Below are 27,365 nucleotides of genomic sequence, written 5' to 3' on the forward strand. Positions count from 1 at the left end.
TTGAAATTATATATTATTTTATTTAAACTTAAGGAAGTATATCATTTTTAATTTTTCATCGTTTAAATATATTTACAAGAAAGTCAAACTACCATCAAATACATGTAGAGTCTTAACATCATGGGCAGAAATGAGGCGAAAACTTAACATTTCTATATGTGGTCTGATTCAAATATTAAAAGTTAATGTACAGGCGAAAGGGAATTTTAGAAAGCTATCATTATTATATCGTCATTTTTGTGAACATTTTTCTTCATGTAAAAATGTTAAAATAATAATTCTGCTTAAGCTTGTGCAAGTGCACATCGACCGAAACTTACACTTTACAATGAACATGCTCAATCAAAACGAGCCTTCAATTATAATAAATTTTAGCGTTTAGGGCGGTCTTTAAGAATTTTTTGTCGGTTATGTAAGCCATTTCAATATCATAAACCAAAACAAAAGCAAACCAAAAACTAGAAGGAAGAAGGAAACAAAACACTAAAAGTATGTATATACAGTCGTATACAAATCAACAATACAGCGCACATATATAGCCCGTAATATTTGTGGTGTACTTTCATGTTTCACGCGTCATTAGGAATGAAGATTATAGGGCTCTTTTTATTCGTAAATTGACAGTGTATCACAATAACAAGAAAAATCAGAGCCCTCATTTTATTTTATTTATTTATTATTTTTTTTTTTATTTATTTATTTATTTTTTTTTTTTTTTGTAAAATATAAATCATGTTTTTTTTCATTTGTTTGTATTTCATTAATATAATATAAGCAAACAAAAATATAATAATACGCTCAATAATGTTATCAATGTTCATATATTGTAAATAAAAATGTTAAAGATATGTTTTACATTTGAATACATGTGAAAGTTGGCAGGATAACATTCTTAGGATCAATGTAGTAATGAATTGTTTTATTTTACATCTTTTTACATCTTGCAATTCTACATAACAAAATCCAAAAGTATACCTTTATCTTTTGTTTCACATTTGATATCCTATAGTTTATTAGGGCATAATCATTGAAGTAATTTATATATTTTTCGGTACATTTTACTTGAAATGTTGGCATTTTGTAACATTTTGTAATATCAGTTGCTAGGGAAAATTATATCAAATAGCATATGTTTCAATAGATAAACAAAACAAGCGTTCCGAAAGCGTTAACAAAAGTTATTAAGACACATCACATAAAGTGATGCTAAGTGACTGTTTTTGATGTCAAACTTGAAATTACTTCAAGTAATTCATAACAGTTAAAGTAATTCAAGTAATTACTTCAAAGTTGAATTTACACATTTACCTTCTATTGTCGTTGGAAGATAGGGTCCTATATCAAGGTTAAGCATTTCAAGCACAATACAATTTAAGAGATGGTTTAAGTCCAATGTTGTTTTGTGTACGAAGGCTCTTATGGCATATTCGAACAGATCATGGTCCTTCAAATTTGATAGACGCTGGATTCAAAGACTGATGCAGATAGTTCTAGATATGTTCTAATATTCAAGTTATATTCACGGTTGTTTGTCAAAATAATATCTTCTAAACTGTTGTTAGATCCTTTGGATTGGGTCGAATTGTGTATGTTGATACTTAAAATGTGTTCTTTCGGTAACTCTTTTTGGCATAGTTTACGCAGAATGGGCATGCGCGGAAAGTAAAAGGTTAATAAAATAAATAACACGTTGAGGGACTTCTCCATTTTTAATGTTTGCATATTGTCAGTGATGTCCTTTTTGGAATAAATAATATTCAATGTGATCAAAGTTGAACTCTACTAAAAACTGTAACGTCATTTTTATATAATCAAACCATGTAAAATAAACATTTCATATACGATTGCTACGACTAAGACATAAACTTAACGATTTTAATACAAAAGCTTTCATAGGGTCATTAAGGAAGATAAAATTTCAATTGTTTACTTCTACACCGCCTCGACTTTTATAAAAGGGCATCGTTTCCAAATAAAAACGTCTCGCCCAAATGGTTCATTCCGGAGGCGAGCGCACACACAATATAAACGTTAAACGAGGTAGAGAAATTTATCAGTTGACAACGAATCTACGAGTCTAATCTTTGTTTTTTTTATAATTTACTTCTTGGACTGCGCGAATTTGGACGACGGTATGTTATTTTGTAGATATTTTAATGAGGTTACATAATTATGTTCTATATGATCATTACTTTACAAGTTTATTATAATACTTCTCGTCAAAAGATCTCATTGAAATTATTGCCAACACTTACATGAAACGTTGTTTTCTAATTGTCTTATTATTTTACTTATTTATGTTTTATTCTATTTTATTGTTTTCTAAATTTCTGAAATTATGAAACATTACAATTCTTTTTAAAATGAGAGTAAAGTACCAACTTTAATTGGTGGGTTATTTTCATTGCACGTTTTCTTTGATAAATTCTTTAATTTTACCTGTGAACAAAGCCTATATTTTCGTTTAAAAAACTGCATATTTTTAAATTTTTGAAATACAATCAAAGGATCAAAGCAAAAACATTTTTTCTTAATATGCATCTATGTTTGCTACTTTTTATTAAAATTATCTAATTAAATTCCCTTTTTTTATTTTTTTAATTATGGAAAGATGTTCGGTTTATAAAAAATGACAAAATTCAAACTTTAAACAAGAAAAAAGTTTCAAAACAAATGTGCAAAAAACAATCAAAACGCATAGAATTGAAGAACTTCTCTTTTTGAACAATATTTTTTTCTTCCTTTTTATATTTTTATTGTTATATTTTTCTGTTTTTCAAGTACATTTTACTTTTATTTATCTATATTAGACTGTTATTTTACAACCGCAATACAGAACTTCCAGAAGAACAACTAATGCACGAGTGAGGAAAAATGTTGGTGCAATGTAAGTAGTATTTTTTATGGTTTTACAATTTTGCTTTGATCGGTATGCATGATATTAATATTGATTTATTCCTTTATATTGTATGATGATAATAATTATGATGATAGATGACATTGTATTTTTGATTACTTAGAGTACATGGTGCGGAGTATTTAAGACTGTCACGCAATATTTTATTTCATTCTTTTCAAAATATTAATATAACTCCAGCCAGATATAAAACCATGTCAGAACACAAGCACTTAAAATAATTGCACATGTAGTTTATGGATAGTCTGTAAATTGCACAGGACAATAACGACATTACTATTGAATGAAAAAATATATTTGTCTTTCTATCTTTTTGTTAGTTTTGCAAAAAATGTCTTTTCATAAACTAACCACATTCTTTTGTGTTTTAGGCTTTACAATGTTTATTTTTGTATCTACAATCAGCGGTACAGGTAAAAGCATTCATTAATTTCCTTAAAGTAATGTTTTGTGAAAAAAATTTCTTTAGGATTCGAAAAAGTCCGGCATTATTCGTCCTTCTTCGTACATTATATTTATTTGAAAGCAATTTGCTGATAAGATCGACATTCATAGTCCTTTAGAACACGTTAACACATGAACAAACCGGACTATTCAAAATAATACTAAAATTAGTTCTGTACTTGATAAGATCTTAATAAGATTGTTTGCAAAAGAGTTAAATGAATAATCAAACGTTTTTTTTTGTCATATTTTTAAATTATTACACTTTTGAATTAGCGTAACACTAGTTTTTCATAATTTTCTGCATCTTTGTTAAGTAGTAAAAAAATTATGTTGTGTCCACATCTGCATCGACTTGTGATTTAATACCGGTCCAGTTAAACAAGCGTTTTATACTCACTCTGAGTAGATATTATTCTGTGAAATAATCCGCGCAACTGAGTCACACCGTACAGATTTTGTTTTAGTAATGATAACCAACAAAGATTTGCCTTTATATAATGCGTTATTTGATATAAACTTCTCAATTAAAGAGTGGAATATTAATACAATTATAAAATTAATGATTTTTAAAAAAAATATATTTTAACATATTTGCAATTCATTAATCACACTTAGAATCATCATTATAATTATTATCATAATATATATTTTCAAACCATATTTCAGCGTCTCTTTCATGCTTCACGTGTTCTGATGCACTTAGCTTAGGAGAATGTACGTCCATTGAAACATGCTCCGAAGGAGAGGTATAATAACACATTCAATAGTTGAATGAATAAAGCTGTATTTTAGTCAATATTTTGTTTAAACATTTGCAAGGTATTACATGTAGTTGTATTGTAAAATTTTGAACTATCACTTTTTGAGTGAGATGATGTTTATCACTGTTATATCATTATTAAATTTTGGAATTTCTTTGAATATCGCGTCTTGCACATCTATGTAACAGACGTTTAGAAAATAAAATTAGACGATTTTAACAGCTCAAAATGACTGTTTTCTTTCAGATGTTACTTTTAAGATTCTTATCAGCGTCTTATTAACCTAGTAGTTGACCTACTTTCTTATTCTTTCTAGTAACGTTTATTCAGATAGACGTGGCGTGTAGATGAATGATTAAATAAACGGGAGAGAGGGAACGTTTATAGACAGTCAGAAATTAAGACAAAGACATGCATTCAACATTTTGACTGTTTCTAAGTGATCATGTTTCTAGTTTGCAAGATTTGGAAATCTAACGCAAAGAAAGACATCAGTCGCAGTTATTTGTGATAAATCTAGTCGTATGCCGCGGTTTGGAAGTGGTTTGGTGGATGGTTGTGTAGATAGATAGATAGGCAGGTTTTCCAAAAACAATAAACATGTGATATTACCTGTACCATTTTTTATATTTTTCTTGTAGGTTTGTTACAAAAAACGAGAATATACCAGTCAAGTGCAGTTTAGCCTCGGATGTATTGACAAGAAGGTAATCGTTCATTTCTATCGGTATATTCCGTTTGTAGGCAATTTATAAATGATTACTTTTTAATTTGAAGATATCATTTTAATTTGAAGTTGAAACCGTTTGAATGACGATTCTAAAAAGTCGACTAGCATTAAACAAGTAGTGTTGAAGTTGTAGATGAGTGCATCTAAAATTTGATATGAAAGAAAGAAAAGAAAAGATTTTACAATTGTTTAGCTTAAGACCCGATAAGTGTTTGACTTAAAATCCAGTAGCTTTATTGGGGGAAATATACCACAAAATATTGTTTTAAAAGAGTAACATTGTTATTTCAGACATGTGGCAGATTTGCTGAAATACAAAATACCTCCGAAGTTACAGTACAGAAAATGAGTGCTGACAAAAGTTATTGCCAAGAATGCTGTTCGACAAACAAGTGCAACAAGGATATTTGTACATATCCTCCAAGTAAGGTTTGGTTGAAGGTTGAATACTGTTGAAGGTCATATGGTGACTTTTCAGTTTTTTATGTGGTGGAAGACATTAGGTGTCCTTCCTTGCATTATTTCAGGCACGAATGGATACATGTACTAAAATTGAGCCATGGTTTAGTTTTGAAAGTTAACTGTAAAATCGACTCCAAACCTGGCAGTATTTGAAACATACGTAAGAAAAGGAAAGTGGTTTCAAATCAAATACCTTAACCACTCGGTCACGATGCAGTTTCCATGAATGATTCTGCATGCGCTGGACATCCAATTATGAAAAACATCTATGTTAAGTAAAATATTTTTTTTAGCAGACAGAGTGCTCAAATATTGTCTATTTGACTAGATTGTTTTTCAAGCTAACTGTTTATTATGTTAAACTGACGTTAAATGTAACTCTTAATAATTTCAAATTGCGTTGAATTAGGCTATTTATATTTCAGAACTTGCGTTTTTGTATAATTTAAAGGACAATTGATTCTCATTTGTATATCCTCAAGCAGACAAAATACAGAATGCAGTCACTAGGCTTTAGAACAAAACTGTATAGTTCATCATTTAGTTGATCTTAGTAGCTTAAATGAATTGCATAACTATTAATTGCACAGAGACAAGACAGTCGTTTGCTTCCCGTTCATTTAAATACTGATAAAAAAATTCATGACAATTATATCTCAGAAATGGGGTGTATTGGTCATTTGACTTTCGCCGCTCCCTCGATTAGTACTCAATCACTTTCGCATATAACAATTGCCGTTTGAACATTGTTTTTGTTTTCTACAGACTCTGAATGCAAGGATAGCAAACATGTTGATTGTGCTCAATTGAACTCAATGTTCAGTATATGTGAAGTGAAAAATGAAGCCAAGAAAATTTGTCCACGGTTTTGCGACCTATGTAATTTAGGTATGTATGCTACTTGTATGTCGGTTATAGTAATCAAATCATATATTTGCAGCAGTATCATAAATAACATTATCGTCACTGTCCAATACTAATTGACGTCATAATTGGTTGTTGTTGTTGTTTTACATATTATGTAAAACTTTGTAAGCAGCTCGTAAAAATGTGCAAAACATTTTACAATATTACTTTTAGTGAAATATGAAATATAATATATATCCTGCAGTTGATGGTGGTTGGTCGTCGTGGTCACAGTGGTCATCGTGTGATGTCACATGTGGGAATGGTTTACTGTTGCGGCAGCGTACATGTAATAATCCGACACCACAAAATGGTGGCCTTGACTGCCCAGGAAACAAAATTGAAAAGAAATCTTGCAGTCTTCAATTATGTCCTGGTAAATTCATTGAAATAAAATATTTTTTATACTTACGAATATACTCAAAGAGTTGTATTATTATTATCTGCAAGGTGTATAAGTTTCATTATCCTTGCAATTGATGTTCATTTAATAGACTTAATCATCAATTCCTTTGAATATATTTCGGCTGACTTAAATTGATTTATTAAGGCATAGTAGTGTCATAAATATTGTGTTTAGATCACATTTGTTCAACCACACATTGTATGTTTCCCCATGCATGTATCACTCATGCGTGTAATTGTGTCAAACTCAAAAGGTTAGTGTCAAGTAAGCTGGAACGTTAATCATATTTTGGATAGTACTCCTATTGCATCAATAGTCACTTTATTTATATAAAGAGCTTAATTTGTGTTTATATTTTACAGCGATATTTGCACAGCCTGCTTTAAGTTTGAAATACGATAAAATATACATGTCTTTCTTTCAAGTGCACGGAGGCTGGAGTTCTTGGGGTAAATGGGGAACATGTTCCGCGACATGTGATACTGGAATGCGCCGTCGGATACGATCATGCACAAAACCTCGCCCGGAACGTTTCGGAAACCATTGCTTTGGCAACAACGATGAAGCCGAATTGTGTAAAGTTGGTCTTTGTACAAGTAAAGTCTGTTTTATAATATCTAGCCATACCAACAGTTAGGTTACAAATTCTAGAATTGCATTTAAAGAATTCGTTTTGTGTACTATGCTAGTCTTAGATCAAATATTTTATTTCAACAACTTCTTCTATCAAACAGGTTTGGCTTTCATAGTCATTTTGACACGATATTTGCACATCACAGAAGAACGAATGCTTGCTCACCTTTTGACGTCGAATATAGCGTCAATTAACCACATGACGTCAGAAAAATGACGCTCAATGAAACATATTTTTATCAATTCTCTTTTTATCAGCATTTAAGAATTGAGATATTTTTACAAGGTAATAAAATAATGCACGGCAAGTCTTTAAAATGCTGTATACTTGATCAATCAGGCATATCGACCTTTGAAATTATATCCATGCGCAAAATTGATATCTGTTTCCTAAATAATACATTTTTCAGAAAAGGTTGCTTTTGATGCGTATACAACAAGTAGCAATGGTTACTACCCAGATGGTAAAGTGCTCGTGTTTCCACACATCAACATTAACGATGGACAAGGGTATAATCCTTCAACTGGCATCTTCAAGGCTCCTGTGGCCGGGGTATACCAATTCACAGCCCATGTTTGCCAACAAGGAAACAGGCATATTATCATTGGTATCATGAAGGGCACGAAGCAAATTGCGGTCACCACGGGGTTTGAAAAAGCTACTTCGGTTTGCAGTTCCATCAGTGCTATTTCTCGGGTTGAGGTAAATGAAAAGGTATATGTGAAGGCGCGTTATAGTGATAGCTATTTGCAGTCGGATATATACAGATGGCCTTCGTTCAGCGGAATTCTTATGTACAGTTAGGTTGATTTTAGAAATACTGAAGTAAATCAGTATAGGCTTTTTAATCCATATTTTTTAATTTCCTGTAAGATGTCAAACTTTGTTAAATAATGTTTTAATAATGAATACTTAAACCAAAAGAAACTAGCGCTGAATGTGCAGTAATGTGTTGTAAAGGCTGCAACATCTATTCAAAGTAGTATTTTTACTTCCATACAAAATACTAATTTTCTTTTATATATACCAATTGCCAAAATGGCTTAAGAAACAAAATATTGTTTATGTATATGGCAACTGAGTTTATTTTTGGAAACTGGTGAAAAATACCAAAATAAAAACAAAAGTTTTGGGGAAACAATGATAGCATTTTTAAGGCATAGCATGACCGTCCAGACTTTTCTTAAATCAACTTGTTTCAAGCTGGCACAATTTAAGATTAAATAAAAAGTATTGATGTTCGAAAATTCTTATGATAAGAGTTACAATTATCACCCTTCATCAAAACCGCTCCTGCTTTAAGAAATTAATAATTACTTGTCGACAGGTAACTCAAATCTGTCATGATAAATTGTCTGATGTTTATATAATAAATTTTTAACATTACTGTTAAGCATTAGTCTTCTCTTATTGTATCTCACGTTGACATATGTATTAATAAGTTTATACAAGATGATGTACTTGTAAATCTAAATAAATTGTCTAAATAAATTATCATTTTGCTCTGTTAAAGATAATTATATAAACTGTTAGATGATTTATTTGTATAATTTATACAGTGGAATGAACCTGTCTATCCATGGTATTATGATTTATCGCAATTTGACTTATATAAATGTTGAATTCTTCTCGAGGCGATGTTAGGGTATGCAGACGATAGCTTGCATTTACCTCTATGTCCAAGAACGAGAGTCATCAAATTGAGTATGCTACATATAATGGACGACCTTTTTTGTTGGTTTTATTTTGTTGTTGTTGTTGTTTTATATTTCAAGCTAATATTTGTGGTATGGTGAGAGAAAGTCAATGTAGCATTAAATCGTTTAATATCTATGTTAGTCGCTATCACTTGTTATTTCTCAATTATATTTCATAGCCGATTAAACTTGCGTTTGCAAATTATAGTTGTTGAATTCAGGAAGTTAGACGGTAACTTTTAACAAAATTATTTCTCTATCAAACTTCAACAGTATGAAATAAATCGTCCTATCTTATGAATGTAAAACTAGACGATTTTATGCTGTTATCACGTGTGTACACAAAAAAAAGAATTATTATTAAAATATAAACTTTAAATTTTGTAACTTGAAGCATAATAAAATACTGTCTTTCTGCATGTTTGTGTCGCTTTATCATTTGAGACTCTATAACTTTGTTTGTGTAGTGTACATGGAGTATTTGATATATGTCATTTACTATTAGCAATGGACTATTGTAGTTTCACATTAACTACAGGTAATTTTAGAGTTTATTTGCCGTATACAGATTGATCCACAAAGGTTAATCGGCATCGTCATTTTGTTCTGGTTTCTCTTTATGTTATATCATAATTATGTGAATTTCCGGATTATTTGATGCCCATTGTTTGGCATTATTGACATTAAACTTTTTTATTTGTGGGATGTTTTTCGTTAATTTTGTATTATTATTATTATTATGATTTACGCATAAAATTGTAATGATATTACAAATCTCGATACTTTAATCAAATAATATTATACAGTGTAAAATAAATAATTAAATACTGTTTGTAGGCCGAGTGGTAAGAACGAGGAAGTTGTGATCACGTTATATGAATAGATTAATTTCAATATGTATAGTTGCACAATGGGTGACTCGCATGTATAAAACATAAAGATCAAGTCTAGAAAAATATAATAATAAATCATACAAGAAAACATAAAACAACATATGATTCAAACCTACAACTTACTGAAAGTCTTACTCCTTGTCAAGAGGCTTATAAGTCAAGAGGTAGGCTGGTAAGTTATACGTTTCCCGTTGAATTATAATCATTAAAATCCGTATGGTTTACGTCGGAATCCTATAATTACCGGCAAAAGGTCATTGAATATGCAAATGTCTCAGGTCAATATTGCCAAACCATACTTTGACTTAATTACTGTTGGGTAACACTCAAAGTTATCGGGAAAATATTGCTTACTAAATAATCACTAGCTAAGAAGGAAGTATAACGAACTAAGTGTGTCTATTTGTTAGTTTAATAATACTTTATTGCAGCTATTTTATACATAAATACACGTAAGGTTATATGATAGTGGTGCAGGTGCTTTAATTACTATAAATAAAATCATAAAACAGTATTTTAAATTGCATTTGATTTTTCCTTAACATATTTTACCCTATCATTGAAGCATCTTTACCTATCAGTCTAAAACTGTGCATTTAACACACTACAATGTTATCATCAAATTGTATATTTAATTGGAAAATACATTTAAATAATTGCAAACTATATATTTTCGAGGTAATTAAATAGCATCGTGTTTAATATACATGTTTCTTCATATTGTAATATGTTTTGTAAATAATATTTTTGCGTAAACTATATACGTCGATATTTTTTATTACATTCACAATATCCGTAAAACTACCACGCACTCATTAAATTGTATATTCAATTGGAAAATAACATTTAAATAATTGCAAAATATATTTTGTTTTATATATATTTCCAGTTAATGGCGGCCGACAGTACAGCTTCCAGGGTCGACTCACTTAAAAACCTTATCTATAAAATCATAAAACATATACATATATAAAAACCCAAACTGTATCAATAATAAAAACTGCGTCTGATAACAACAACCCATACTTAGCCTTTGTAGACTTTGAAAAATGCTTTGATAAATAACAGCGTTCGTTTATCATTAAAAAACTTATTCAGGAAAATGTTAGCTCAAAATTTGTATATTTTAAAGCAATTGAGTGTACACCAGCGTAAAACCAGCGGTACGGTAAAATAAAATAAAGAGGTAAACGAAGAAGTTTTTTTGTCAGACATGAATTTTAAATTGTAAAAGAAATGTTTGAACTACGATAAACTGCATCAAATTCAAAGTATGTTTTAACTTAATATTATAAAACTAACATGAGAGAAAATCTTTAGACTGAATTTCAAAAAAATAACGAAAATCACAGATCAAAGGGAAGGTGATTCTTGAAATAAAGGAATTATGTCAGTACTTCCAAGTGTAAGAAAGGTGAATTTCGAGGAAATACATGTAGGTCAGAGCACCAAATCATCCGTAGAAAATTTCCTATTTTTTTTTTTTTTTGTTATTGTTGTTGTTGCTACTACTGTTGCAGTTGTTGCTGTTGTTACTATTTACGGGAAAACAAAAATGTTGGAGCTGTGATGATTCTACAAAGCCATTAAATGACGGAAAATTATATTTAATAACCACCTACTGAGGCTATTTATGCTGTGAATGACAAATATATTAGCATAATATATTACCTATTTTGGATATTTGTCTTTAACGAAATGTTCGATTAAATTATACAAAATTTGATCATAAAATTGTCATGACTTAGTAATTTTTTTTTTATTATAATAAATGATTTTCCTCGTAAGATAACATATATTAAAAAGATCAGATTATATAAATCATAACTCTCACTGTCAAGTTAATTAACATGACATTGTACGTATCACACAATACATTTAATCATGTACTGCCCGGGGGTGCGGAAATTAGCCTCAATATACCTATCAATCAGACACTCTTTTATTGCCCTGTGGTAATTTTTCAGTGTTCGAAATTGAGATACGGAAATGGTGTCAACAAATCAAGATGCATTATATGGAGAAATAGGGAGATATCCAATGGCAATATACCGTAAAATCATAATGTTCAAATACTGGATTAAAATACTTAAGTCACCTGATAACTCAATTCTTAAAAAAATGTATAACATGCTAAAAGAAGATGCAGATAATGAGCTATCATACAGAGAAAAAAACTGGGCTTATCAAATAAAAAATATACTGAACCAAATAGGAATGTCTTACGTTTGGCTACAACAAGATAATTTAAATATAAATGTATGTGTCATAAAGCAAAGAATTTTAGATATCTACAAACAAAATTGGTATTCAAGTATTAATAATTCTAACAGACTTTCGTCTTACAGTCATTTTAAACAGGAATTTCAGTGCGAAAAGTATTTAAGCGTTATAAACAAAGATAGCCATAGGATTATTTTAACCAAATTTAGATTATCGGCTCATTATCTCGAAATAGAAAAAGGAAGGCACGATAATATTCCAAGAGAAAACAGAAAATGTCGAAATTGTCCATTAAATTTAGTAGAGACAGAATATCATTTCTTATTAATATGCCCGAAATATTACAATTTACGTAGAAAGTTTTTAAACCATATTTTTGTAGATGGCCTTTAATGCAGAAATTCGAAACACTAATGGCATGCACAAATATCAAAACAATTACTAATCTGGCAAGTTATCTGTACTACGCATTTAAAGAGAGGACATAACTTAAGATTTTAATATCCGATACTTTTTTCTTATGATTACAAGTAAATGGGAGATAACTACGACAATAAATGATTAGTACATATACAACGGTTATGCCATCTTAGAAATACTATAATTTCCGTTTGATTTGTGGATATCGATATGATATAACGTTAACAAATATCTTTCTACTTAGCTTCTTACATATTTAAGTGCATTTATGTTTATACTTGTCACCAATAATTCTCGGCACGTGAACAAATCTCTTTCTATTGTGTACATGTATAAGTACTTTTATGCAATTATGTCGTAACCTTTGTTTATATTTGTCAACAATACTTCTCGGCAAAGTTAACAAATATTTTTTCTTCTTTGTTTAAGTACATTTGTTTCTTACATGTATAAGTATTTCTTATGCAAACTCTGTTACATATATCATAACATTTGTTCATACTCGTTAGCAATACTTCTCGGCTAATTGTAACTTGTAACACTTAACACTATACAGAATATGAGTTGACTATAAATTGTATGTTTACAATTTTATGTGAAATAAAATTTATGTTATGTTATGTTATGTATGTACGTTATAACTCGTCTGAGTAAACATAAGAATAAGTATTTCTGTTTTCATGAATACTCATTTTCTGACATTGGAAAATGTTGTATTTTTATTTTTTGTGTCTGTGTTTTGTTTTTTGTTTTTTTTTTTGTTTTGTTTTTTTTTTTTTTTTTTTTTTTTTTTTGGGGGGGTTGTTTGTTAGTTCGACTGTATTTTTAAGACTATTTACATGTGTAACGGGCCTTCAGCTTTTCAATAGGTTAAATATATATACTCTTTTCAGGTTAATCGTTTCATAAAATTGTCAAATAAATATATTTAGAGTGGAAAAGGAAATTTGACGACGATAAAATACATGAACAAAAAAGGAACACCTTTTTAACCTCCTATCTATAATTAGATAAGTTAAGCGACTGATTCGTGTCCCGATCTTCTATTTTTAGAAACGAAAGTCTCTTAAGCGTTAAAAATAGCTCACAGAGCGCTGTTTTGAAAAAGGCTTTAACAGTGATGCGTTGCACTTTTCCGAGATAAACTTACTAAAATACATAATTTGAAACAGTATAGAATTTTTGTTTTGTTTTGTTTTGTTGTTGTTTTTTTTTCAACAGAAAATAAAAATCTTTAGGCCGCTTTAACCCTAATCACGCTGGCTGCAACATGTGTACATGTACGACAAGCGAGAAATGCAGACGATTAGATCAGCCAGACATTTGTTTTGTCTCATCATGGTCTGCAGTGTTTCTTTATGCAGTCAATACATTCCTATATGTCTTGAACATTTCATTTAAAATAGATGATTTTTGGTCAAGATTGTAAGATAAAAGCTGAATCCATGTAGGATATTTATCGTGCAAACTGTATACTGGGGCTGGCTGATTCTCTCTGATATACTGTCTTATTAACTTAGACTTTTACTTTTGTTATTCTTTGGTAGGTGTAGAGTTTATCAAGTTTTTATCCAGATATACTTGGCGTTTAAATGAAAAAAAGAAAAGAAACACTATTGAGGACATTCTAAAATATGCAAAATAGATGTACAACAATTTTCACATCGACGCATACTATTTGGAAGATAAAAGTAGGGCATGGAATTATCATTAACCCATTACTTCATGAGCATTTTGTGAAAAATGTATTTTTTCATCGAAAAGTCTCCTGTTACAAGTTTAAATTGCTATATAACTATAAAAACTGCTTCAATACTAATCAAACTTGGCGCAAATGTTGACTGGACCATTGCTTTTGTACATAACGACATGCTCAGTCTTAAATTTCCTTTCACCATGGCAAGGAAGGGACATCTCTAAATTGCCAAAAACACTGTTTTGCGTTGATTTTTTCCATGAAAATTGATTTCAAAGGGCTGCAACTTCTTAATGGATTGAGATAGAGTCAAAGGTTTTCAGCGTTGGTCACAGGTTACCTTATGATCGACCTGAGGTCATTTTTAGCCTCTATCAAGTCCAAAACTTTCTTGGCGATGAGGAGGACTGCCCCCCCCCCCACCCTTCTGGCAACCCCTGATGCATCTTTTGGATGAGGGACGGCGCCGAAAAAGTGGTCACTTTTTTAAGCAACACTCCGTAAACAAAACAAGTGTTGGGGGCCTTAATTATGCATTTTTTTACCATTTGAGACAACAGATGGGGGGGGGGGGGTAAAAAGGCGTGTCTATCGGGTATTGAATTAACAGAAAATGATGAAAATACCTGAAATTACACACAATCGCTTTTTTTATGTTAAAACATGGTCTTGCATATAATTTTGAAGAAAAAATGATGTTTTGTAGATTTTTTTTTTGATTTTTTTCATTACTACGCTGTTTGATTTGTTCATATATCAAAATATCAATGTCGATCATGCTGATATAGTTTGATCAAAAAATAATTGTTTGAAAAAAAAATATTAAAGCACCAGTGTATAGGCCTAAAAGATTTTTTATTAGTTTTAACGAAGATAATAGAATTTTAAGTTATTATCTTATTTTAAGTATAAGATATATTGGGAACTATCCCTTTGGAGGCAATAATAATTATTGCTATGTGGCAAGCATCTAAATATATATCTACTTGAAGCAGTCAGTCCATATATCATTTCTTTACTAATTATTCAAAAAAAGCAGTAATGCAAAACATAGTAGAATCTAGATATAATGTCAGAAATCAAGCAATCTCCAGATTTTCGTCCCACACTTTTAAAATAAAACGTTTTCCGCAATTGTCTTCATTGTATTAATTTTTATTATTAATTATATATTCAGAACAGTCATATATATGTGTATTTAAACAGGGCTTTTTTCTTTATATAGCAGGAACCGTTATAGGCCTGCTTCCCCAAAGAAAATTTCTTTAAAATCATGAAGTTTTCCCCAAAAATTGAATTAACATCAAGTAATTTTCTTCCCCTTTTGTAAATATATCGTGTTATTTTTCCCCATATATATCGTGTAATATCCCCCATCCCCCAAATTAAGGACTGGGCTGCTTCCCCAACCTGTGAAGAAAACCCCTGATAAGTGCAATTTTTGGACAAGATATCGTGTCTTTAGAGATATTATATAGGCCCATTGCGAATCTTAACTTCCGTACTAAGGTAATATTTAAAATCAATATTTATGACGTCACACTGTTTGACGTGTTATATTCAAGTTTACAAATGAACAATGATGTATATCTAAAGTCCAACTGACAGGTAAGAACGTTAAATAGTGATAATGTGCAGTAACCTATAGTTAATAAAAAGTAAACTGTTGTTGAAATTAAATGCTGCCTTCTGCAGTAAGATCTATATAAAAATGTTTGAATATAAGGCATAATATCAAGTCACGTAGCTTCGTCTGGTTGTTCTGGAGATTGTAGAGTTATCTTTTTGGCCCACATGCCAACATTTATATGCAGCCCCTATTACAGATCTATGGAAAACTGTCTCGCCGGCACCGGCGGCCAATGTCTGTAATTTTACTTTAAATATTCGGTCCTTTACTCTTAAGTAAGAATAAGTCAATCACTGTTGACGGTAGAGGTCACTGGTGTCTTTTTCGAAAGTTTCACCTACAGCTTCATAAAACAAGAGCCGGTCGAGCCGGTTGATGATCAACGAATAGGTTTTGAAATTAGATAAGTACCTAGTTTCTTACTATCTATTGTAGTTTCAGAGTGTGAAAATGAAACAATACCAAAGCAAAGTTACGGGTTTTATGTATTTCACTTTCACTCAATAAGATATATAGATCTACATACAAAGTTTCTTGTTGATACTACTTATAGTTTCAGAGTTATTTTCCAGACAATATTCAAAATGTGGATATTAAAAAGGGCAGCAACTCCAAAATTAGGCAAGGCTGAATTACGGTTAAAATGCACTATATACTTCTGCTCAATTGGATCTACCTACCTTCTTAGTGTATTGTCTCTCTTGTAGTTTTAGAGTTATGTCTCGGACAATGTTCAAAGTGTAAAAGAACAAATGCTCTAGATAAGGTAGAGTTGCAGTTCTTAATCATTGCCCTTTTACTCGATGAGATTCATTAACCTTTGTAATACATTTACGCAGTAAAACATATTACATTTCCACAGTAATAAATATCTGCTGTAATACATATCTGCTGTATTTAAACGTATTCATAGTAATACATATCCACAGTAATACATATTACATTTCCACAGCAATACATATATTTTGTTCTAAAAGTTGCAGATATTTCTCTTGCTCCCTTATTAACGGCTTAGGCATTTTGTATAATTGATAAATTTCAAATGAGTTTCTTTGTTCTTCTTTTTTTTTAAGTAATTACTAATAAACTTGATATCTAACATCTCATTACTTACTATATCTACCTTTCATTGTATATATCAAACAAGATTCTATCCTATACTAAGTTTCAAAGATATGATTTTCGTGTAATTCTGCTGTATTTAATGTTTCCGAGGGATCACATTTTTTTCCTGATCATTTCCATTTAAATCATTTATGTATTTTGATATAGAGTGAGAGATAAGTATATATCTTACAACATTAATGTGACTTAAGATTACAGTCATCATTGAGATGAAAAAAATAACTGTATCAGTCACAGTACAGCTCTATTTCACTTTTTCGCCGTGTTTTTTGTGATATATAAGATAGCTTTCATAATAAACGAAAATCCGGATTAAGTTTGTTTTTTGCGTTCAATGATTAAGTCCTTATTCCGAAATATCATTGTTTGAATACATTATGTACAAAAAGGCTCACAACGCATTATAGCATTTAAATATGTATTTGGTGACCTGATTTAATACGGCTAATTGGTGAAAAATATATTTCGTATCCCTGCGAATAGGCATAAGACAATGTGTAAAATGAATGTAAATATTCCGTCTGTTTAAAAAGTTAAGATTAAATTACACAAATCGTCGTATTTATTATTTAGCAAACTTACTCCTACTGTGATGAATGTGACTCATTCTTAAGACAAGAATAACACGTATATATTATTATAAAATAATCGTTCAATTTTTTATGATTTTATTGTTGTTGTTTTAAGTAGAAAACTATACGAGAACAGCTGCGCTGTGCTGCATACATACACATCATTAATTTAATAGCACAGTGTCATTATTGCATAAATTATTATTGGATATATTATGATCAAACTTGGATAAAAAGTTTTGTAAATGGCTTGAAGTTATAGAACTTATAGTATATATATATATGACATTCAGAAATATAGTGTTACACGCAATCTGGAAGAAAACGGAAAATTAAGGTACAGAAATATAGTGTAGTAATTGGTGGAGGAAAACGAAAAAGGTACGGGAAATTGAGTTGTTTCGTACGGATATGTACTGGATTTACTATATAAATTATCATGTATAATAGTTGTGTTATGAATACAAGTAGTGCTATTGATATTATTATTATTATTATTATTATTATTATTATTATTATTATTATTATTATTATTATTATTATTATTATTATTATTATTGGTGTTGTTGTAGTTTTTGGTGGTGGTGGTGGTGGTGCCTTGTTACGTTTCTCTTCGACGAAATAACTGTGATATCATTGGCATCTTAAATCGTGTTGGCTATTAGTACAGTTACAGTGTATTAGTATTTTGTATAGAAGTGAAAATAACACTTTGTTTAAGTTTTGCTACCTTTAGCACAAACATTTTCACATTCAATGTAATTTAAGTGACCGTTCAAGGCAACTGAAAACAGGTTTTTTATATTTAAAAAACGGTCTCCTATGACAAAATGTTCATTTTTCATAACAAAAGCATAAGTTAACATAATATGCATGTATACATTTATTTCATCATTCCACTTTTAAACTTTTCATATATTTTTTTTTAAAGCTGCGTAAAGATAAATAATTATTTAATATATATTTATAACATGTATCATTTAATAACGATTTCAAGCTGTGTCACGAAACATCTGTTAAATGCAGTGTGCAGTATTCTATGATAATTGATCTGTATCTATTTAGTACATAATGTACATGATTTAACATGATCATCTAAACAAGCAGGATGGCGCATTTAAAGGAGTGAGACTTCAAAAAAAAATTATGGAGTACCAAACTAAAAGGCGGAAAAGGCGCTTTGAATTATTAAATGCTTAAATCTCGCCTTTTTCACCCGTCGAAATGCAATTCATGAATGAAAAAAGTTAGAATCGGCAAAACAGCGATATTTTTATACTATGAGTTTGTGCGTCTAGAAGTATACTGCAGTGTAAAGGCGGGAAATGATTTTATATAAAGTCTCGTGCCACTTACGCATACAATAGTGCATTAATGATAGAGCGTTTATTTGCATACAAGAATACGTCGTTTAAGATATGGAATTCAAACATTGCACTATTGAACATATAGGAGGTAAAGACATGCATGCAATATAATCACTGTGTTGACTTTGATATTTACACTTTCAAGTGACGTAATAGTTAAAATGAAAGAGAAGTTAGGAAATCAATGAGGTGCAATTTTAGGGAGCCCCTAAGGTGACATTTTCCACTTAATTCGTTTTTACGAAATAATAATTAGTAATTACGAAATTATATTTCGTAATTACGAAATATTAATTCGTTTTTACGAAATATCAATTCGTTTTTACGAAAAATGAATTCGTTTTTACGAAATATTAATTCGTAATTACGAAATATTGATTCATTTTTACGCAATATTTATTCGTAATTACGAAATATCAATTCGTTGTTTTTTTTCGAAATATACGAAAAATTATTTCGTAGTAGCGAAATATTAATTCGTAAAAACGAAATGTTATTTCGTAATAACGAATTAATATTTCGTGATTACGAATTACTATTTCGTAAAAACGAATTCATATTTCGTAAAAACGAATTAATTAAGTTCCGGGAAAAAAGTAAATACGAAATAATATTTCGTACAAACGAATAAATTTTTTCTAGGGATTCAAAGAGTTTTGGTTATGTTTATAAAGAAAGCCTTGAAATTAAGTTCCAGACTAAATATAAGGCATGTAAATGTAATATAAATATTGATTTTTTTCCTCCCCAAGTTTTACAACTTAACACTATTGTATATAAATTGAAATAATCGCCTGTCAATAGCGTTGCCACCATAGCCGTGATAGTACTTAGTAGGTAAGCGTACAATGACCTTAAACAAGGAATTATTATTTCGTAATTAAGTATTTATATTTCGTAAAAACGAATTATTATTTCGTAAAAACGATTTACTATTTCGTAAAAACGAATGAATTTTTCGTAAAAACGAATTTGTATTTCTTAAAAACGAATTAATATTTCGTAATTAAGAAGTAATTACGGATTGATATTACGTAAAATCGAATCAAAAGTGTCAAAATGTTACCTTTTGGGCTCCGTACAATTTAGGTTGATACAGGTACGACAGCATTTAATTACTGATGTCTTGTTAAAATCGAAATAGTATGAGTTATCTTATCGCTCAATAATTCACTGTAAAACTGCGTCGTTATGGTGCGCAGCATTGAATCACTATAGTTAAGCCGTTGTGGTAAGCCTATAATTCCTCGCATCGAAACTCCAAATATAGTGATTTTATTTAAGCAATAAGATCACTGTTGGGGATATATTATTTCTTAACACATTTTCATTTGTTTTCCTTATTCAATCATAACTTACGACGTGTATCACTTAGGTTAACGCTGTTCAAGTCACAATTCATAATAAATTTCTTTGATTTGTCAACCTCCATTTTCTATGAAAAGTGTCCGGTAATAAATGACGTATACAAAATTCCGTCTGCTAAATGTCGTCAACTAAATGTCATCTACTAAATGTCGGCTACTAAATGTCGTCTGCTAAAGGTCGTCTTCTTAATGTCATCTACTTAATGTTGTCTGCTAAATGTTTTTTCCTAAATGTCGTCTGCTAAATGTCTTTTACTTAATGTCTTAAATGTCTTCTACTAAATGTCGTCTGCTAAATGTCTTCTACTAAATGTCTTCTACTAAATGTCATCTACTTAATGTCGTCTACTTAATGCTGTCTTCTAAATGTCGACTACCAAATGCCGTGTCTTCTAAGTGTCGTCTGCTAAATGTCTTCTACTAAATGTCTTCTACTAAAGGTTATCTACTAAAAGTCGTCTACTAAATGTCCTCTGCTAAATGTCTTCTAATAAATGTCGTCTGCAAAATGTCGCCTACTCATTGTCGTCCACTAAATGTCGACTGCCAAATGTCGTCTGCTAAATGCAGTTTTAAGCTTCATTGGATACGCTAATAAAATTTGATAATTTCATAGTTTGTATAAACGTAGGCATAAATATCATTTCTCAAAATAAACTTAAAATAAAATGGCTTAAACTTTTTTTTCAAGATCCAGTGTTGCGAACGTAAAAGGTGTGCATGTCTAACATATGCAAATAGGCAGAGAAGTATAAGAGAAAATGTCTTTGAGGAAATACAAGTGGTTAATGAGTAAGTTTGATTTTCTAAATATTAGTGTCTGAAACCTTAAGGTAGCCTTTATTACATTCATAAGTATACACAATTGTGATATACAAAGTACTGATAAAAATACTGAGACAAATAAAAAGAAACCCCCCTTTTTAATTCATTTTTATCAAATTGAAGGTCTTAAAAGTAAATAATAAGAATCAGAATATTTTTGGTATAAAAAGGGAGTGAAACTTCAACAAAACAGTTTACTCCCATTTGGGATAGAAACGTCTTGGTGTGAGCCGTCTTCAATAGTGAAACGTCTGTCTACCTGGTTTATGTCCCTGACTTCTATAATACTATCGTTTGACCAGTGTCTTCCACCGTGCATTATGCTTTCATTTGTTAAAACATTGTTATTCAACCATTATACATTTTTAATAGATTCATGCTTCAAACATTAAATTAATTCAGAGTTATATTTAAATATATAAAGGGCATCAAACCCTTTTTTTGCATTGGAAGTGACGCATTCTAAACCAAACATGGAAATGCAGGACTTTTGCATGGGGGAATATATCATAAAACGAAAGCAAACCATGGCAAACCATTTCGTGTTATATATTGTAAAATATGAAATTATCAGATTACAAGGTTGTCTCCCTTTGTTAAAAGACATCATCGGTATCGGTACAATGTCTTGTCTGAATATATTTAATCATAAACTTACGAGATTATCTGCCTTTCTTACAAACTTAAAAATCATGAACAAGAAAAATATTGATCTGGTCGTATTATTAGATTATGAGTTTACGAGGTTATCTCCCTTTATTATAACTAATATTCAATAATGACTTTACAAGGTTGTGCCCCTTTATTTACAGAACAACAGCGATACAGTATTCTCCTGGTTGTAACAACTACGTTCATAATGTACACATTCTTATGGAAATGTAAGTGTTTTGGAAGTTTTGGATGTTAATCAAAATAGATTGAGCCTTTTTAAGGTTGTATGTTTTTGAAGGTGTGTTTGTTAACATGTACCCTTTTTCTTTCTTTCTTTCTTTCTTTCTTTCTTTCTTTCTTTCTTTCTTTCTTTCTTTCTTTCTTTCTTTCTTTCTTATTTTCTTTCTTTCTTTCATTCTAATTTTCTTTCTTTAAAAAAATATTTCTAAAAATATCTTTCTTTCTTTCTTTCTTACTTTCCTTCTTTCTTTCTTTCTTTCTTTCTTTCTTTCTTTCTTTCTTTCTTTCTTTGTTTTGCTTTGCTTTGCTTTTGTTTGCCTCGGCCTTTGTTCTTCTATTCATATTTTTTTTGTAAACGGCCCTTTAACATGCATGATTACTTGTATTTTAGTTAATATAAGAAATGCTATGATTTTTTTTGTTGTAATTGCTGTTTTTTTATATTTTGTTATTAACCTTTTCATTACTAGCTTTTAAAAGTAAAGCTCTAACCAAGGATCACAAAATTCAGAGATAGGCACCTTATTCACTAGGCCACAAAGACGCACTTTGGTCAGAATTGTCCGTATCAAATTTATTTAAATATTGCTCATTCATTTACTTCTTAATTGAGAAAAAGACATCTTATTCGTTAGACCACCTTTACCCATAAGACGCACTTTGGTCACAATTGCCTGTCATAAAATTATTTGAATATATTTGATTTACAAATTATTTTAATTGTCTTTGTTTCTTCTTCATTAGTTACAGTAAACAGTGGAGTCCATGACAATTCAATATATGGACAGCTAAAGGTTAGCGGAAACAGTACACATCGTCACGTTATTCCTTTGACAACGCAAACCGTCACCAAGAGTATGTAGGATTACGTAATTGACGTTTACTTTTTATATGAATGTTATTTCAAATTGTTCTTCTCTGAGAACTGACTCTTTTTCATCAACTCTAAGCCTGCAAATGGTGATAGATTCTCCTAATGCGAACATCGTCATGACCTGACGACATATCTTGCCGATCATGAGCAGACGACATGTCTTGCCGTTCATGAGCAGACGACATATCTTGCCGATCATGAGCAGACGACATATCTTGCCGTTCATGAGCAGACGACATATCTTGCCGATCATGAGCAGACGACATATCTTGCCGATCATGAGCGGACGACATATCTTGCCGATCATGAGCAGACGACATATCTTGCCGTTCATGAGCAGACGACATATCTTGCCGTTCATGAGCAGACGACATATCTTGCCGATCATGAGCAGACGACATATCTTGCCGTTCATGAGCAGACGACATATCTTGCCGATCATGAGCAGACGACATATCTTGCCGATCATGAGCAGACGACATATCTTGCCGTTCAGGAGCAGACGACATATCTTGCCGATCATGAGCAGACGACATATCTTGCCGATAATGAGCGGACGACATATCTTGCCGATCATGAGCAGACGACATATCTTGCCGTTCATGAGCAGACGACATATCTTGCCGTTCATGAGCAGACGACACTTTTGTCAGTAAATATTTTGAAAATTTCCCTGACAATGACAAATGGTCATGTCATTATTGAAGGATTGATTAGTCCTTTAAATAATAAGCGTATTAAATATTAAAAATGTTTATTACTGGATCGGAATCATGGGCAATATTCTTTATAAATTGAAAGGCCCATTTAGTCTCAGAAATTCTTAAGTTTTATATTTCTCAAAAGCTGTTTATGTTTGTTGTACTTTTATAGTACCAAAAAGGTTACAAATTACTATAACCTTTGTTTTTTTTCTTCATCTGTTGCTTTTTGGTAATCAGTATTATAGTTATAGTGATTTACTATTTTGTATGGAAGTCACGATACTTGTTTGTTTACACTTTGCTAGTATAATGACAAAATTTCCAACATTTATCACTACTCTCTGCAGGTAAAAAGCATCAAACTTTCTCTATCAGAATTCATGTTTGCCTTTCTAAAGAAGTGAAAATTTATTATGTTTCTGAGGCATACTGTGCGTTGAAGTAAATATAGGTACACATTCTAGATCACATGGTTTACAGTTCATAATTATAGTCCTTTCATTTCAGAACACAAGGAAAAAGGTATGTGTGACCAATGGTTTGAAGACTCGTTCGAGAAAAATTTGGAACACATCGCTCGTTATCCACGTGGACTGGCTGACAAATACATGTATACCATTGCCGAAAATCGGTCAGCACCAAAGACTGTGTTTAAAACATTTCCGGTCGTTGTGACTGCGGCAGATAGTGGGTTTTATGGTATCTCGCAAGGTTTGATTAAATCTGTCTATGAGAAATTGTTGCCAAAATACAAAAATATCAAGATAGTCTACTATGATATGGGACTCAATCCTAACCAAAGAAAGCAGGTAAGATCTGCAGCAGTTTGACGATTATTTTGCTCAAATATTAACTCTGAAGTTAATTGTATAAGTACAAAGAAGTCAAAAAAGTTTGCTCCTGCTCACAGAAAAGGCCATGCCTGAAATTTGGACATTTTCTATGTGTATATAAACTATTGCAAAGTCGGTGTATGACTTTAACAGAACAGCCTTAAATTAAAGCCAAAAACTTTAAAAAAAAAAAAGGAATAAAAAACTACTACGCATTTTTTTATCCATTTGGTTCTTAAATTGTTTTATATATTGTTCAATATCATTATGTCCCAGTATTTTTATGAATTGTTGGCACGAGGTACCTATTATAATTATTTTCTGCTCCAAATCTAACGATAACAAACACGTTTATTTTCCAGTTAGAGACACACTGCAAGATTTGTGAAGTGAGGAGTTTTCCATTTGAAAAATTCCCCGCACATTTTAAAAGACTAACAACTTATGCTTGGAAACCTATAATAATAATGGTAGGTGAACGTTAGATTGTAATTTTGCTTTTTTCTATAGTCAAGTTGAACTGAGGTACTTAAACATTTAAAAAAAATTGTCTATCAGCTATGGTAATAGACCAATAATTGAAAGTGAATATTAAAATAGGAAATGTTAAACATTAAAAAAAACTGTTGCAGGCCCCTGTAATACTCGACTTACTCGTTACCGAACACTTATTAAAACTTCAGTGGATCGCATGTGTTATTGAATATTTATGACAGACACCATTTCTTATTTATCTTTTTCTCGACTTTACCAGTCATTTTGGTCTTTAACACGTAGAGGAGGCATAGAAATTAAGGTGTATGCCTCTCAACCCAGGGATCATGAGTTCAAGCCCTACTCGGATAGCGCCCATGTTTCCTAATATGACACCAGTACTGGTTTGTTCCAGGAAGCAGACTCGAATGTGATAAATATAAGTTGCAAAAAAGCTAAAATAAAACTAACACGTAAAACAAACGTTATAAGAATACTTGTTTCAACGTTTGTTTCAATATTTATGATCATTTTTGATAAATATCAACTAAAAAACAATATCAAATGATTTTTTATAGCGTTATTTTCTTCCATTTAATACTTTGAAGAAAAACATGTCTTTATTTTCATATTTTTAAGAATGGCAAAAATACTATTAAAACATTTCTAGCGTTTCCTCTACATTTTGATATAATTTATATCTTAATTATTAAATATCATAATCTATAATAATGAGCAGTCCCGCTTACAAAGTTGTCTGATGTTTTCTTCAATCTTTTCTTTTCAGACATTATTGATGGAATATGGCTGGGTATGGTGGGCTGATAGTTCCGTACGTTACGTCACAAGTGACGTCGATCGCGCGTTGACTTATAGTAAAGATAATTCAATCTTATTCTTTACTTACGGTGTAGTGTTTTCAGTGGCTCAACACACCGATATTCAGACAATGGAGTATCTGAAAGAAGATCGATGTAAATTCCGCCATTTTGGGGAAGTTGAGGCAACATTTGTGTTGTTTCATTTTGATGACGTCACACATACTATAGTAGACACGTGGGCTGCGTGCGCAGTTAATAAAAACTGTATAGCTCCTCAAGGCACAAATCGGAAGTTATCTTGTCGAATAAGCAACAAATCTGATGGCAGGTGTCACAGATTTGATCAGGCAGTTTTAAGCATTTTACTACGTAGACTGTATCATGCGAAAAATGATTACCCTCTAGTTTCAACACCATTTCATATCCACGAAATAAAACGCGGCAATGCTATATCATATTTCCCGGAATGAATATGTCTGAATATACTCGCTTATGATAAAATGTAGAGTGCTGGTGTTTGTAAACAAATACAGGAAGAGCCTCCAAATTTTAATATCGCTATTGCATGCTATCAGTATTATATTAAAATTTGAATAAATGATGAGTGATAAAAGAATACTATGTATTTGTCACAGGGTGATATTTTTTTCAAATCAAATTCTTACATTTGCTATGAATAATTATTATAAAGAGGGTGTGTATGCGTAAGAAAGCAAGCACAAGTCGTAATGATATGTATAGTTTAGTTTAAATATTGTATATTTGGTTACCATTTGTATAAAATTGTGAAATAATGATTGCGGAGAGAGTTTTCAAAAAAGCTTTTCTAGCTTCCTACATGTCCTACTCAATCCGTGAAATGTATCTTTATGTACTTTATTATGTTAATGAAAAAAAGAAATAAAGATATTGTTTAAACTAACATTAAACAAGTAGAACATGCGTTAAAGAGTTTCGAAAAGAGTTTTAAAATCAGCACTTAATTAAAATTGTAACGCTACACGTAAGGATCTGACGACCACAATTATGTTGTATTGAACCTTCTCGTGACCTTTCAGGCTTTCAAACAGCCAATCATCGGCGAGCTTTCACACTTTGAATGTACGTCTGTAGCCTGACAAAACAGTCGAACATGGGATAACTTGATTAGAGTGATATTTGTATTACACATACTATCACGTTAAGATTTTAACATGAAATTTCAAAATTTATGTAAAATTATGGAACGCCTGGACTGTCTTATGTGTAGAATGACTGATATACATGGTTAAATGTCGTTCTGTTGAGTCCGAGATACAATATGCTGGGTCAAAAACCCAATATACTGGGTGGAAATATAAATGCGCTCAGTTATTGAAATGTAATGTTGTGTGCTGATTACATTTTATTCAGTCAAGTCAATGTATTGTCGGGTGCATTAGTCGTTCTGTTTCAGTTCTTAAAACAAACAGGCATGTGGTAACACAATTATGTTGAGTTAAAAATGATATGTTGTAGGGTGTGACAGTTGTTATGTTCGGTTAAAATAGCTCTTCTCATCATGTTCAACCATGAAAAATAAACAGTTGAGTGGTTACTATCATTTCGTTTGGCTGAGGCAGTGTATTATTGGGTGATACTTTTATTATTTTCAGTTGCAATACATGCTGTTGGGTGCTTTATTCAGACTGCTCAGTCGTGAAATAGA

The 27,365-nt window shown here is 31.0% G+C and overlaps 2 protein-coding genes across 3 annotated transcripts; both read left to right on the forward strand.

The window, feature by feature from the left end:
* Positions 1-1,773: 1,773 nt before the first annotated feature.
* Positions 1,774-8,733, forward strand: LOC132727320 (A disintegrin and metalloproteinase with thrombospondin motifs adt-2-like). The gene is made up of 10 exons (XM_060712754.1): positions 1,774-2,132; positions 2,811-2,887; positions 3,289-3,330; positions 4,031-4,110; positions 4,767-4,832; positions 5,147-5,279; positions 6,083-6,205; positions 6,429-6,599; positions 7,055-7,225; positions 7,673-8,733. The coding sequence occupies exons 2-10, from the start codon at positions 2,875-2,877 to the stop codon at positions 8,065-8,067; spliced, it is 1,194 nt and encodes a 397-aa protein (XP_060568737.1). The 5' UTR covers positions 1,774-2,132; positions 2,811-2,874; the 3' UTR covers positions 8,068-8,733.
* Positions 8,734-17,726: 8,993 nt separating this feature from the next.
* On the forward strand, positions 17,727-26,891 carry LOC132727312 (uncharacterized). Of its 2 annotated transcripts, none has more exons than XM_060712744.1 (7): positions 17,727-17,856; positions 20,945-21,045; positions 21,891-21,959; positions 22,717-22,827; positions 24,058-24,359; positions 24,746-24,853; positions 25,645-26,891. In XM_060712744.1, the coding sequence occupies exons 2-7, from the start codon at positions 21,015-21,017 to the stop codon at positions 26,146-26,148; spliced, it is 1,125 nt and encodes a 374-aa protein (XP_060568727.1). In that variant the 5' UTR covers positions 17,727-17,856; positions 20,945-21,014; the 3' UTR covers positions 26,149-26,891. The 2 variants fall into 2 exon arrangements, with proteins under 2 accessions (XP_060568727.1, XP_060568726.1); XM_060712743.1 differs by having other exon boundaries at positions 17,735-17,900.
* The last annotated feature ends 474 nt before the right edge of the window (positions 26,892-27,365 follow it).

The sequence above is a fragment of the Ruditapes philippinarum genome, unplaced genomic scaffold (genome assembly GCF_026571515.1).
Source record: "Ruditapes philippinarum isolate M1 unplaced genomic scaffold, ASM2657151v2 ctg3248_1_1_1_1, whole genome shotgun sequence".
NCBI classification, from domain to species: Eukaryota; Metazoa; Mollusca; class Bivalvia; order Venerida; family Veneridae; genus Ruditapes; species Ruditapes philippinarum.